Source organism: Coregonus clupeaformis, unplaced genomic scaffold (assembly GCF_020615455.1).
Source record: "Coregonus clupeaformis isolate EN_2021a unplaced genomic scaffold, ASM2061545v1 scaf0232, whole genome shotgun sequence".
NCBI classification, from domain to species: Eukaryota; Metazoa; Chordata; class Actinopteri; order Salmoniformes; family Salmonidae; genus Coregonus; species Coregonus clupeaformis.
Window position 1 is genome coordinate 414,350 of NW_025533687.1, and position 16,509 is coordinate 430,858.

At 42.8% G+C, this 16,509-nt stretch overlaps 1 protein-coding gene across 6 annotated transcripts in view; it reads left to right on the forward strand.

The window, feature by feature from the left end:
* LOC121563319 (dedicator of cytokinesis protein 1-like) overlaps nt 1-16,509 on the forward strand; it is a 236,503-nt gene that overhangs the window by 151,947 nt on the left and 68,047 nt on the right. For all 6 annotated transcript variants that reach the window (XM_045214288.1, XM_045214291.1, XM_045214290.1 and 3 more), the window contains exons 19-21: nt 5,541-5,638; nt 11,133-11,222; nt 13,474-13,574. In XM_045214288.1, coding sequence (XP_045070223.1) covers nt 5,541-5,638; nt 11,133-11,222; nt 13,474-13,574 — 289 coding nt within the window. The remainder of the gene's footprint in view (nt 1-5,540; nt 5,639-11,132; nt 11,223-13,473; nt 13,575-16,509) is intronic.

A 16,509-nucleotide genomic window follows, 5' to 3' on the forward strand; every position in this document is an offset into this window, starting at 1 on the left:
GAACCTCTCTGACTCTGCTGTGGTAACTCCTATCAGAACCTCTCTGTTGCTGTGGTAACCCCTATCAGAACCTCTCTGTGGCTGTGGTAACTCCTATCAGAACCTCTCTGTGGCTGTGGTAACTCCTATCAGAACCTCTCTGTTGCTGTGGTAACTCCTATCAGAACCTCTCTGTGTGCTGTGGTAACTCCTATCAGAACCTCTCTGTGGCTGTGGTAACTCCTATCAGAACCTCTCTGTGGCTGTGGTAACTCCTATCAGAACCTCTCTGACTCTGCTGTGGTAACTCCTATCAGAACCTCTCTGTTGCTGTGGTAACTCCTATCAGAACCTCTCTGTGGCTGTGGTAACTCCTATCAGAACCTCTCTGTGGCTGTGGTAACTCCTATCAGAACCTCTCTGACTCTGCTGTGGTAACCCCTATCAGAACCTCTCTGTGGCTGTGGTAACTCCTATCAGAACCTCTCTGTTGCTGTGGTAACCCCTATCAGAACCTCCTCTCCCATCCCTGTTGTATTTTGTCATGGTAATATTTGAGGCTCCAGTGGGCTGTGTGGGATCAGCCTGTCTGGTCAGGGAACACAGCAGATTGATTAAACAGAATGGGCAACGTCTCATCATGTCTCATCCTCTTAGCTGAAGCTCAGGGAAAAGGTTGTTCCTCTTTTAATAAAGAGAGCTGCTGAAGCCATCCATCTCTGACAAGAGAGGAGTCCTTTACCCTGCTTTATTAAAAAAACTTGAAGAAACAGCCTCTTTAACCCTCCTACCCAGAACACACACACACACACACACACACACACACACACTCCCACTTATAATAACGCTCCAATGTTAGGCTGTTTATTAGCATGATCACGATCCTTCATTGATATTCACACACCCTCCATCCTCCCCACCTATCACACACCCTCCATCCTCCCCACCTATCACACACCCTCCATCCTCCCCACCTATCACACACCCTCCATCCTCCCCACCTATCACACACCCTCCATCCTCCCCACCTATCACACACCCTCCATCCTCCCCACCTATCACACACCATCCATCCTCCCCACCTATCCCACACCCTCCATCCTCCCACCTATCACACACCCTCCATCCTCCCCACCTATCACACACCCTCCATCCTCCCCACCTATCACACACCCTCCATCCTCCACCCTCCATCCTCCCCACCTATCCTCCACCCTCCATCCTCCCACCTATCACACACCCTCCATCCTCCCCACCTATCACACACCCTCCATCCTCCCCACCTATCCCACACCCTCCATCCTCCCCACCTATCCCACACCCTCCATCCTCCCCACCTATCCCACACCCTCCATCCTCCCCACCTATCACACACCCTCCATCCTCCCCACCTATCACACACCCTCCATCCTCCCCACCTATCCTCCACCCTCCATCCTCCCCACCTATCCCACACCCTCCATCCTCCCCACCTATCCCACACCCTCCATCCTCCCCACCTATCACACACCCTCCATCCTCCCCACCTATCACACACCCTCCACCTATCACACACCCTCCATCCTCCTCCCCACCTATCACACACCCTCCATCCTCCCCACCTATCACACACCCTCCATCCTCCCCACCTATCACACACCCTCCATCCTCCCCACCTATCACACACCCTCCATCCTCCTCCCCACCTATCACACACCCTCCATCCTCCACCCTCCATCCTCCCACCTATCACACACCCTCCATCCTCCTCCCCACCTATCACACACCCTCCATCCTCCACCCTCCATCCTCCCACCTATCACACACCCTCCATCCTCCTCCCCACCTATCACACACCCTCCATCCTCCTCACCACCTATCACACACCCTCCATCCTCCTCTGCCTCGCCTCTGTTTAAAAAGCTTTAATGTGGTTCCCTATGGAGAGCCAGCTAGCGTCACAGATATCCCAGAGTCCCCCAACCTCTTTCCATCTGAGATGAAAACTCTCCTTTAATTAAGCCAGAGTTATGCGTCCGCCGGCCCAGCGTTGCGCTGAGAGCTGACAGCATTGGTGACGTGAAGAGAAGTGGCTGTGGTCTCTTCTCTTCCCAGGGTGTTTTGCTCTGCAGTCTCGTGAGATACTTTGTAGCAGGGCAGGAGGACAGCTTGAGAAATAGCTAGATGAAATGACCTGAGAGATCATCTGTAGTGCCTCCTCTCCCCATAGCTGTAGCGCTCAGAAGAGCAGAGGTAAGAGGTTGTGGAGCCCCTCTCCTCTGCTCTCCTCATCCTCCCCCCCTTGCTGGCTGCTTGATGATTGATTCTAATCTCACCTCATTTTGTTTTGCTGAGCGTTTTGCTGAGTGTTGGAGCTGCAGGTTTACAGATCTCTTAACTCCTGGTGAGGCCTGTTTTTAAATAAGATCAGATGACTGAACCCTGATAGCTTGTCAGGGCCCCAGAAGATGGGTATCTATCACCTTCAGTATCAAAAGGCTTGATTGACTCAGTTACAGACAGACAGACAGGAGGAGGTCCCTTGTGACTCAGTTGGCAGAGCATGACGCTTGCGGGTTTCGATTCCAATGGGAAGCAGGAGAGAGAGAGAGAGAGAGAGAGAGGATTTACTGTACATTTGTATTGTTTATTTACCTTCTGTTTACTATCTACTTCACTTGCTCTTGTAATGTTAACATATGTTTCCCATGCCAATAAAGGCCTTACATTGAAATTGAAATTGAGAGAAGGGGAGGGGGACTGTGGAGAAAGGGAGAGCAAGAGAGAGTGTATAAACCCTTCTACTGTAGTGTATAAAACCCTTCTACTGTAGTGTATAAATCCCTTCTACTGTAGTGTATAAACCCCTTCTACTGTAGTGTATAAAACCCTTCTACTGTAGTGTATAAAACCCTTCTACTGTAGTGTATAAAACCCTTCTACTGTAGTGTATAAAACCCTTCTACTGTAGTGTATAAAACCCTTCTACTGTAGTGTATAAAACCCTTCTACTGTAGTGTATAAAACCCTTCTACTGTAGTGTATAAAACCCTTCTACTGTAGTGTATAAAACCCTTCTACTGTAGTGTATAAAACCCTTCTACTGTAGTGTATAAAACCCTTCTACTGTAGTGTATAAAACCCTTCTACTGTAGTGTATAAAACCCTTCTACTGTAGTGTATAAAACCCTTCTACTGTAGTGTATAAAACCCTTCTACTGTAGTGTATAAAACCCTTCTACTGTAGTGTATAAAACCCTTCTACTGTAGTGTATAAAACCCTTCTACTGTAGTGTATAAAACCCTTCTACTGTAGTGTATAAAACCCTTCTACTCTAGTGTATAAAACCCTTCTACTCTAGTGTATAAAACCCTTCTACTGTAGTGTATAAAACCCTTCTACTGTAGTGTATAAAACCCTTCTACTGTAGTATATAAAACCCTTCTACTCTAGTGTATAAAACCCTTCTACTGTAGTGTATAAAACCCTTCTACTGTAGTGTATAAAACCCTTCTACTGTAGTGTATAAAACCCTTCTACTGTAGTGTATAAAACCCTTCTACTGTAGTGTATAAAACCCTTCTACTGTAGTGTATAAAACCCTTCTACTGTAGTGTATAAAACCCTTCTACTGTAGTGTATAAAACCCTTCTACTGTAGTGTATAAAACCCTTCTACTGTAGTGTATAAAACCCTTCTACTGTAGTGTATAAAACCCTTCTACTGTAGTGTATAAAACCCTTCTACTCTAGTGTATAAAACCCTTCTACTCTAGTGTATAAAACCCTTCTACTGTAGTGTATAAAACCCTTCTACTGTAGTGTATAAAACCCTTCTACTGTAGTGTATAAAACCCTTCTACTCTAGTGTATAAAACCTTTCTTTCTGTTCCTCTGATTCTGTCTCAGATGGTTTGTTCTGTCATTCTGTCCTCAGATGTTCTTGAGTAAAAGCCAGGCTGTCATTGTAAATAAGAATTACAGTGCATTGATAAAGGATTAATACCCCTTCCCTTTTTTCAAAAATTGATTAAATAAAAACAATTCCTCATCAATCTACACACAATTCCCCATAATGAAAAAGCAAAAACAGGTTTTTAGAAATTTTTCACATTTATTAAGAAACAGAATTACCTTGTTTACATGTGTATTCAGACCCTTTGATATGAGACTCGAAATTTTACTCGGGGTGCATCCTGTTTCCATTGATCATCCTTGAGATGTTTCTACAACTTAATCGGAGTCCACCTCTGGTAAATTCAATTGATTAGACATGATTTGGAAAGCCACACACCTGTCTAAATAAGGTCCAACCGTTGACAGTGCATGTCAGAACAATAACCAAGCCATGAGGTCGAAGAAATTGTCCGTAGAGCTCCGAGACAGGATTGTGTCGAGGCACAGATCTGGGGAAGGGTACCAAAACATTTCTGCAGCATTGAAGGTCCCTAAGAACACAGTGGCCTCCATCATTCTTAAATGGAAGAAGTTTGGAACCACAAAGACTCTTCCTAGAGCTGGCCGCCCAGCCAAACTGAGCAATCGGGGGAGAAGGGACTTAGTCAGGGAGGTCACCAAGAACCCAATGGTCACTTTGACAGAGCTCCAGAGTTCCTCTGTGGAGATGGGAGAACTTTCCAGAAGGACAGCCATTTCTGCAGCACTCCACCAATCAGGCCTTTATGGTAGAGTGGCCAGACGGAAGCCACTCCTCAGTAAAAGGCACATGAAAGCCCGCTTGGAGTTTTCCAAAAGGCATCTAAAGACTCTCAGACCATGAGAAACAATATGCTCTGGTCTGATGAAACCAAGATTGAACTCTTTGGCCTGAAAGCCAAGCGTCACGTCTGGAGGAAACCTGGCAACATTCGTACGGTGAAGCATGGTGGTGGCAGCATCAAGCTGTGGGGATGTTTTTCAGCAGCAGGGACTGGAAGACTAGTCAGGATCGAGGGAAAGATGAACGGAGCAAAGTACAGAGAGATCCTTGATGAAAACCTGCTCCAGAGTGCTCATGACCTCAGACTGGGGTGAAGGTTCACCTTCCAACAGGACAACGACCCTAAGCACACAACCAAGACAATGCAGGAGTGGCTTCGGGACTAGTCTCCGAATGTCCTTGAGTGGCCCAGCCAGAGCCCGGACTTGAAACCGATCGAACATTTCTGGAGAGACCTGAAAGTAGCTGTGCAGCGACGCTCCCCATCCAACCTGACAGAGCTTGAGAGGATCTGCAGAGAAGAATGGGAGAAACTCCCCAAATACAGGTGTGCCAAGCTTGTAGCGTCATACCCAAGAAGACTTAAGGCTGTAATCGCTGCCAAAGGTGCTTCAACAAAGTACTGAGTACAGGGTCTGAACAGTTATGTAAATGTGATATTTCAGTTTTAAAAAATGTACACATGTGATATTACATTATACATGTGCAAACATTTCTTAACTTGTTTTTGCTTTGTCAATATGGGGTATTGTGTGTAAAAAAACAAAACAATTTAATCCATTTTCGAATAAGTCAAGGGGTGTGGATACTTTGTTTCTGCTGTAGATGAAAATAAATGTTGTCTTTGTTGTGTCTCATATAGTGGATCTTCTGGGCCTGCTGAAGTGGCGCTCCAACACCAGCCTGCTGCAGCAGAACCTCCAACAGCTGATGAAGGTCGACGGAGGAGAGGTCGTCAAGGTGAGAGGTCAAAGTTCATAGGTAACACAATATGACCCATTAGGATTTTTTATTTATTTAACCAGGGTGACCCATTTGAGATCAAATTACCTCTTTTTCAAGGGAGACCTGACCAAGAAAGCTGAGTTTTAGAGGAAGGGTTTCCATTCTCCGTATAGAGGTTCCCTTTTAGTATGTCACCCTCACCAGTGTTAACAAGGCTCACTGTTATACCTTGGCAGTCTTCCTCCCTGTAAATTCACATTCAAAACTTTAGAATAATGTATAGATTTTATAATCAAATCTATGCCATCAGCCTAATGACGGCTGTCTCAGCAAACACATCCCACAGCTGTGGATATGAACGCTATAGTCATAACCCAGTCAGTGTTTCCCAACGCTGCACTTCCACTCTTGGCAGCAGTTGAACATATGATATCACCATCTGTGTGTCTTAAGGAAAGGTTTTTCTTGGGGGATAGAGAGAGATGCACAGAGAGAGATGCACAGAGAGAGAGACAGACCAACGGGAGAGACGGGGAGCGAGAGACGGACAGAGAGACGGACGGACAGAGAGATGGACGGACAGACAGACATAGAGAGAGACGGACTGACAGAGAGAGAGGGACGGACGGACGGACAGAGAGAGAGAGAGAGAGAGGGACGGACGGAGGGACGGACAGAGACATGGACGGACGTACACATAGAGAGACGGGTGTACAGAGAGAGAGAGAGAGAGAGAGACGGACGGAGGGACGGACAGAGACATGGACGGACGTACACATAGAGAGACGGGTGGACAGAGAGAGAGAGAGAGACGGAGAGAGTCTTGAGCGTGTGTCTTAAGGATAGGTTGTTCTTGAGCGATCAGCAGTTGAGTGTAAATGTAACGCCGGGCGGGCACTCAATGGAACTGGCATACAATGTGCAGAGGAATCTTCCCTGCTGGTTCTGGCGGGTATTGAAAATTATAGGTGTCCGAGGAGTGTTGAGAGGAGGATTTGAAAGGAGGAAAAGAGAGAGAGCACAGCGGATGACTGGTAGAAAGAGGGAGCACGTGAACGTATGTCTTTGTTAGAGAGCGAGAGAGAGATCTGAAAGACAAGGCAAGAAGGGCCTTCTATACCATCAAAAGGAACATAAAATTTGACATACCAATTAGGATCTGGCTAAAAATACTTGAATCAGTTATAGAACCCATTGCCCTTTATGGTTCTGAGGTCTGGGGTCCGCTCACCAACCAAGAATTCACAAAATGGGACAAACACCAAATTGAGACTCTGCATGCAGAATTCTGCAAAAACATCCTCTGCGTACAACGTAAAACACCAAATAATGCATGCGGAGCAGAATTAGGCCGATAACCGCTAACTATCAAAATCCAGAAAAGAGCCGTTAAATTCTACAACCATCTAAAAGGAAGCGATTCCCAAACCTTCCATAACAAAGCCATCACCTACAGAGAGATTAACCTGGAGAAGAGTCCCCTAAGCAAGCTGGTCCTGGGGCTCTGTTCACAAACACAAACAGACCCCACAGAGCCCCAGGACAGCAACACAATTACTTGACACATTGGAAAGAATTAACAAAAAAACTGAGCAAACTAGAATGCTATTTGGCCCTAAACAGAGAGTACACAGTGGCAGAATACCTGACCACTGTGACTGACCCAAACTTAATCAAAGCTTTGACTATGTACAGACTCAGTGAGCATAGCCTTGCTATTGAGAAAGGCCGCCGTAGGCAGACCTGGCTCTCAAGAGAAGACAGGCTATGTGCACACTGCCCACAAAATGAGGTGGAAACTGAGCTGCACTTCCTAACCTCCTGTCAAATGTCTGACCATATTAGAGAGACATATTTCCCTCAGATTACACAGACCCACAAAGAATTCGAAAACAAATCCAATTTTGTTAAACTCCCATATCTATTGGGTGAAAAACCATAGTGTGCCATCACAGCAGCAAGATTTGTGACCTGTTGCCACAAGAAAAGGGCAACCAGTGAAGAACAAACACCATTGCAAATACAACCCATATTTATGTTTATTTATTTCCCCATTTGTACTTTAACTATTTGCACATTGTTACAACACTCTATATATACATAATATGACATATGAAATGTCTTTATTCTTTTGGAACTTTTGTGAGTGTAATGTTTACTGTTTTTGTGTTTATTTCACTTTTGTTTTATCTATTTCACTTGCTTTGGCAATGTTAACACACGTTTCCCATGACAATAAAGCCCTTCAATTGAATTGAGATACAGCGAGACGGAAACGGAGATAGACAGAGAGAGAGAAAGAGACCGACAGAGAGAGACCAACGGAGAGAGACCAACGGAGAGAGACCAACGGAGAGAGACCAACGGAGAGAGACCGACGGAGAGAGACCGACCGACGGAGACAGAGTCAGAGCGACAGACAGAGTCAGAGGGAGGAGGAGGGAGTGTGGGGGAGAGGAGGAGGGAGTGTGGGGGAGAGAGTGAAAGGCAGTGAGAGAGAGAGAAGTATATCTCTTCAGGATGTATTCTCCCACCATGAGAGGCTGTCAATCTTCAAATAGAGTACTACCCCAGTTGGACTGGTTCTAGAAACCCTAGGGGTGGGATTACCATTAGGAACACAGTAGGTTTAAATGATTGTTCGTTCAATCTGAGAGGATCCTACAGTGTGTGTGAAGAGGTCTCTCTGTCAGATGATGTATTTACTCTGCAGTTCAGTCTTATTTCTGTTTAGAGTATAATAATCCTGCACAGTACATCTTTGTGTCCATTAAACAGAGACTAAGGACCTTGTTCAGGTAGCTACATCCTCTTTAGATTAGCATCATGTTTTACAGTCATCTGTTCTTGTCAGATTGATCTTCTTTATTATCTACCAATCAAATCTAATGTTTATTGGTCGCGGTCAGGTACACAGGTTTGCAGATGTTATCGCAGGTGCAGTGAAATGCTTGTGTTTCTAGCTCTAACAGTTCAGTAATACCTAGCGATACAAAACAATACACACATAATCTAGAGAAATTAAGAAATATCAGAAAGAGTAATGTCAGAGACATGAATATAAATATATATATATATATATATATATATATATATATATATATATATATATATACTGTACATATTATGGTGTGTAAATACAGTATGGACAGTGAATGCATAGAAAAGGTGTGTACAGCTACATAGGATGAGCCATGACTAGAATACAGTATATACATATGAAGTGGATTAAACAGTATGTAAACATTATTAAAGTGACCAGTGTTACATGACTATGTTCAGTAGTCTCTAAGGTGAAGGGTAGAGTACCGGGTGGTAGCCAGCTAGTAACAGTGACTAAGGTTCAGGGCAGGGTATTGGGTGGAGGCCGGCTAGTGGTGACTGTTTTAACAGTCTGATGGCCTGGAGATAGAAGCTGTTTCTTGGTCTCAGCTTTGATGCACATGTACTGTCTCCACCTTCTAGATGGTAGTGGGGTGAACAGGCCGTGGCTGAGGTCCTTGATGATCTTCTTGGCCTTGCTGTGACAATAGGTGCTGTAGATGTCCTGGAGGGCAGGCAGTGTGCCCCCGGTGATGCGTTGGGCACCACCCTCTGGAGAGCTCTACAGTTGCGGACGGTGCAATTGCCATACCAGGCGGTGATACAGCCCGACAGGATGCTCTCAATGGTGCAGCTGTAGAAGTTTGAGGGCCCAAGCCAAATTTCTTCAGCCTCCTGAGGTTGAATAAGCGCTGTGGCGCCTTCTTCACCACACTGTCTGTGTGAAGGGACCATCTCAGGTCGTCACTGATGTGCACGCCGAGGAACTTGAAGCTTTTTACCCTCTCCACTGCAGCCCCGTCGATGTGAATGGGGTCGTGTTCTCTCTGCTGTCTCCTGTAGTCCACGATCAGCTTCTTCATTTTGTTTACGTTGAGGGTTATTTTGGTCATTGTTTATAATCAGGCCTACCACAGTTTTGTCGTCAGCAAACTTAATGCTTGAGTTGGAGACGTGCGTGAAACTCCCTGACCAAGGCCCTTCTCCCCTGATTGTCCTTCTGGAAGGTTCTCCCATCTCCACAGAGGAACTCTGGAGCTCTGTCAGAGTGACCATCGGGTTCATGGTCACCTCCCTGACCAAGGCCCTTCTCCCCCGATTGCTCAGTGTGGTCGGGCGTCCAGCTCTAGGAAGAGTCTCGGTGGTTCCAAACTTCATCTATTTAAGAATGATGGAGGCCACTGTGTTCTTGGGGACCTTCAATGCTGCAGAACTTTTTTGGTACCCTTCCCCAGATCTGTGCCTCAACACAATCCTCATCCTTGTGATGTTTCTACAACTTGATTGGAGTCCACCTGAGGCTGTAATCGCTGCCAAAGGTGCTTTAACAAAGTACTAAGTAAAGGGTCTGAATACTTATGGAAATGTGATATTTCAGTCGTTTTTTTTAATACATTTTCATAAATTTCTAAACTATTTTTGCTTTGTCATTGTGGGGTATTGTGTGTAGATTGATGAAGGGGGGAAAAAACAATTTAATCCATTTTAGAATAAGGCTGTAACGTAACAAAATGTGGAAAAAGTGGGGTCTGAATGCTTTCCGAATGCACTGTGCGTCGATGTTATTCTCAGAGGTGACCCGGAACATTTCAAAGTCTGCATGATCCAAACAATGTTGAAGCAATTATTCAGATTGGTCATACCAACGTTGGACAGTCCTCGCCACGTGTTCTTCCTGCTTCTACCTGTAGGTGGGAAGGAGCAGAATGGAAGAGTGATCTTATTGGCCGAAGGGAGGGGAGGGCGGGTTGCAATGAGCCGGAGTCTGTGATGCGCGTGTAGCACAGGAGATGCGTTGATAGAATTTCGGTGGCGTTTTCCTCAGATTTCCTTTATTGAAGTCACCAGCTACAATAAATGCAGCGTAAGGATATGCGGTTTCCAGGTTTTCACATAGGCGGGAATAATGACCGAAGAAAATTCTCTAATGAGGTGATGCATTTGATGGTGGAAGTATTCCAGATGGGGAGAACAAAAGGACTTGAGTTCCTGTAAGTTACCACAATCACACCGTGAGTTGCAAATCATGAAACATACTCCTCCACCTTTCTTTTTCCCGGAGAGTTCTTTCTTCCTGTCCCCCTGCGATAGACAGAGAACCCTACTGGCTGAATGGATGGGGGACAATAAATCCAGAGAGAGCCGTGATTCGGTAAAACAGAGTGTGTGTCACGGTCCGCTGATGTCTCTCTGGAAGGAGATCCTCGCCCTGAGCTCGTCGACTTTATTGTCCAGGGACTGAACGTTAGCGAGTAATATACTCTGAAGCGGTGGATGTCGCCACCTGAGTCTGAATAGATAGAGGATGAGAATGAATGTTTATGCATTTGTAATGCCGTAGTCTGCATCTCCAACCTATTGCCTATACAGTGCACTACATCTGACAGAGCCCTATGGGGAATAGGGTCCCATTTGAGACGCAGACCGTGTCCTCTATCTGTTGTAACACTTTGTGTTTCCGTTGTAGTTTCTTCAAGACACCCTTGATGCCCTGTTTAACATTATGATGGAGAACTCCGACAGTGACACGTTTGATACCCTGGTGTTTGACGCCTTGGTAAGTACAGGTTGTTTGAAAACACACACACACACACACACACACACACACACACACACACACACACACACACACACACATATTAAATATTTGATTTGTTCTGTTTCATGTGGGGATATAATACACTTATACCACGCTTTGACAGTATCATACAGCTATGACACATACACATTACTAATGTATGCATATGTTGTCAAAGAGAAGGTTTACATAGATTCACAGCATCCCGTGTGGACAAACAGAAAAGAGAAAACTACTCCCAGATTGTCTCTTTGCCTCTGGTCTGCCTCAGGCATTGTGTTGTTTGAAAGTATGCTAAATACACACCTTGACACCGTAAGGAATGCTAGCTATGTGCCAGAGACAAGACGGGTCCTGGTTTAGAGACAACCAGAGCACACCTTGACTCCATAAGGAATGCTAGCTATGTGCCAGAGACAAGACGGGTCCTGGGTTAGAGACGACCAGAGCACACCTTGACACCGTAAGGAATGCTAGCTATGTGCCAGAGACGGGTCCTGGGTTAGAGACGACCAGAGCACACCTTGACACCGTAAGGAATGCTAGCTATGTGCCAGAGACAAGACGGGTCCTGGGTTAGAGACGACCAGAGCACACCTTGACACCGTAAGGAATGCTAGCTATGTGCCAGAGACAAGACGGGTCCTGGGTTAGAGACGACCAGATCACACCTTGACACCGTAAGGAATGCTAGCTATGTCCCAGAGACAAGACGGGTCCTGGGTTAGAGACGACCAGATCACACCTTGACACCGTAAGGAATGCTAGCTATGTGCCAGAGACAAGACGGGTCCTGGGTTAGAGACAACCAGAGCACAGGAACGGGGAAAATGGGATACCTACCTACTGGGACACCTACCTACTGGGACAACTACCTGTTGGGAACACCTACCTGTTGGGATACATACCTGTTGGGACACCTACCTGTTGGGGACACCTACCTGTTGGGGACACCTACCTGTTGGGAACACCTACCTGTTGGGAACACCTACCTGTTGGGAACACCTACCTGTTGGGACCCCTACCTACTGGGAACACCTACCTGTTGGGAACACCTACCTACTGGTAACACCTACCTGTTGGGAACACCTACCTGTTGGGAACACTTACCTGTTGGGAACACCTACCTGTTGGGAACACCTACCTGTTGGGAACACCTACCTGTTGGGAACACCTACCAGTTGGGACACCTACCTGTTGGGGACACCTACCTGTTGGGAACACCTACCAGTTGGGACACCTACCTGTTGGGGACACCTACCTGTTGGGAACACCTACCAGTTGGGACACCTACCTGTTGGGAACACCTACCTGTTGGGGACACCTACCTGTTGGGAACACCTACCTGTTGGGACACCTAGCTGCCGATTCTCAGAATGCATTTAACTACAGCACTGTATTACATACTTCTAACACATTATATAGTTGTATATAATATATACAACGTATAAACAGTGCTTAGAACACATTGTAACATTTATTAAATTAATTGAGCTCATTAGCAGTAGTAAGTCTGAAAGATACACGTTCCTTAATGTTCCTGTAATTATTGAAGTATTAGAACCACCAGGCCATAGCCTATTCTACAGATACGCTACATAGCAGGGTGGATCATTTATTGGATATTACATTACACACACACACACATGAACAAATACATTGATAACATGCATGAGATCCTATGGCCCGACGGTTCATACATTTTCCAGCCAGCTAGACAGTCTTAATTACAATATCTCTCTAAAGCTGAAACAAGTAGTCGACTGTATTTCTCTACGTCAGTGGAGCTCTTTCTAGCACTATCTCATATTAAATCATCATCCCAATGTCTTTGTGGCTTTTTAATTGATTTAACTTCTGACACACCTTATTGTACAAAGCCCGTATCAGCAATTTATATCTGGTTTGTAATAGCCTGCTATGACTAGGTAATTACCAGTAGAGCCGCCTCCCCTTTACCCAGAGAGAAACTAGAGAAAGTGCAGTCTAGTGCATCTTAGATCATCTTGGGAAGAAGAGAAGAGAGAAAATGGCTTTTCATTCTTTTCCATTATTTAATTTCCCCTCTCTCCCTTTGTCCATTTTGAATGAGAAAGAAAAGTGTTCGTTTTCTCCCGACTTTTTAATGTGACTCTTTAATGTGACTCTTTAATGTGACTCTTTTAATGTGACTCTTTTAATGTGACATGTGGGTTGTGTTTTAGTCAATGTGTGTCGGTTTCTTTGGCAGGTATTCATAATTGGACTCATTGCAGACAGAAAGTTTCAGCACTTTAACCCTGTCCTTGAAACCTACATACGGAAGCATTTCAGCGCTACACTGGCATACACGTGAGTACAGCTTATTACTGCTAGAGAGATATACTGAGTGTCCAAAATATTAGGAACACCTGCTCTTTCCACGACTTATACTGACCAGGTGAATCCAGGTGAAAGCTATGATCCCTTATTGATGTCACCTGTTAAATCCACTTCAATCAGAGTAGGTGAAAGGGAGGCGACGGGTTAAATCATGATTTTCAAGCCTTGAGACAACTGAGACATGGATTGTGTATGTGTGCTATTCAGAGGGTGAATGGGCACGACAAAATATTTAAGTGCCTTTTGAACGGGGTATGGTAGTAGGTGCCAGGTGCACCGGTTTGTGTCAAGAACTGTAACGCTGCTGGGTTTTTCACGCTCAACAGTTTCCCGTGTTTATCAAGAACAGTCCACCACCCAAAGGACATCCAGCCAACTTGACACAACTGTGGGGACTCTGGCGCTTACTTCCTGCATTTCTACACATTGTATGGGGCGGAGAGGAGATTTTGCAATTTTCTAACTCATTTCATGCAATTCTACTCGTTTTGCCATGGGGGTGGAGGAAAATATTAGCATTTTTTTATATGATAACTGATGATCAATGGGCCCCATCCCGGTCGGTAGTTCGCCTACTACGAGTTTATATAGCTGGTCACTAGACTCATTTAGAAATCTACATTTATTTTGCTGACATGGGCAAATTAAGTGCCTGCTGAGGTACAGCCACATTTAGAAATGGCACCTGGTGTATTCTATTATTCTAACTCTCAACAGGAAGTTAAGACCCTGACTGAGTCCCCACATATAGATATTATACACTATACAGCCCATAATGTTCATATAGATATTATACACTATACAGTCCATAATGTTCATATAGATATTATACACTATACAGCCCATAATGTTCATATAGATATTATACACTATACAGCCCATAATGTTCATATAGATATTATACACTATACAGCCCATAATGTTCATATAGATATTATACACTATACAGCCCATAATGTTCATATAGATATTATACACTATACATCCCATAATGTTCATATAGATATTATACACTATACAGTCCATAATGTTCATATAGATATTATACACTATACATCCCATAATGTTCATATAGATATTATACACTATACATCCCATAATGTTCATATAGATATTATACAATATACAGCCCATAATGTTCATATAGATATTATACACTATACAGCCCATAATGTTCATATAGATATTATACACTATACAGTCCATAATGTTCATATAGATATTATACACTATACAGCCCATAATGTTCATATAGATATTATACACTATACAGTCCATAATGTTCATATAGATATTATACACTATACAGCCCATAATGTTCATATAGATATTATACACTATACAGTCCATAATGTTAATATAGATATTATACACTATACAGTCCATAATGTTCATATAGATATTATACACTATACAGTCCATAATGTTCATATAGATATTATACACTATACAGCCCATAATGTTCATATAGATATTATACACTATACAGTCCATAATGTTCATATAGATATTATACACTATACAGCCCATAATGTTCATATAGATATTATTCACTATACAGCCCATAATGTTCATATAGATATTATACACTATACAGCCCATAATGTTCATATAGATATTATACACTATACAGCCCATAATGTTCATATAGATATTATACACTATACAGTCCATAATGTTCATATAGATATTATACACTATACAGTCCATAATGTTCATATAGATATTATACACTATACAGCCCATAATGTTCATATAGATATTATACACTATACAGTCTGTTCATATAGATATTATACACTATACAGTCCATAATGTTCATATAGATATTATACACTATACAGCCCATAATGTTCATATAGATATTATACACTATACAGTCTGTTCATATAGATATTATACACTATACAGCCCATAATGTTCATATAGATATTATACACTATACAGTCCATAATGTTCATATAGATATTATACACTATACAGTCCATAATGTTCATATAGATATTATACACTATACAGTCTGTTCATATAGATATTATACACTATACAGCCCATAATGTTCATATAGATATTATACACTATACAGCCCATAATGTTCATATAGATATTATACACTATACAGTCCATAATGTTCATATAGATATTATACACTATACAGTCCATAATGTTCATATAGATATTATACACTATACAGTCTGTTCATATAGATATTATACACTATACAGCCCATAATGTTCATATAGATATTATACACTATACAGCCCATAATGTTCATATAGATATTATACACTATACAGTCCATAATGTTCATATAGATATTATACACTATACAGTCCATAATGTTCATATAGATATTATACACTATACAGCCCATAATGTTCATATAGATATTATACACTATACAGTCCATAATGTTCATATAGATATTATACACTATACAGTCCATAATGTTCATATAGATATTATACACTATACAGTCCATAATGTTCATATAGATATTATACACTATACAGTCCATAATGTTCATATAGATATTATACACTATACAGCCCATAATGTTCATATAGATATTATACACCATACAGCCCATAATGTTCATATAGATATTATACAATATACAGCCCATAATGTTCATATAGATATTATACACTATACATCCCATAATGTTCATATAGATATTATACACTATACATCCCATAATGTTCATATAGATATTATACACTATACAGCCCATAATGTTCATATAGATATTATACACTATACAGTCTGTTCATATAGATATTATACACTATACAGTCCATAATGTTCATATAGATATTATACACTATACAGTCCATAATGTTCATATAGATATTATACACTATACAGTCCATAATGTTCATATAGATATTATACACTATACAGT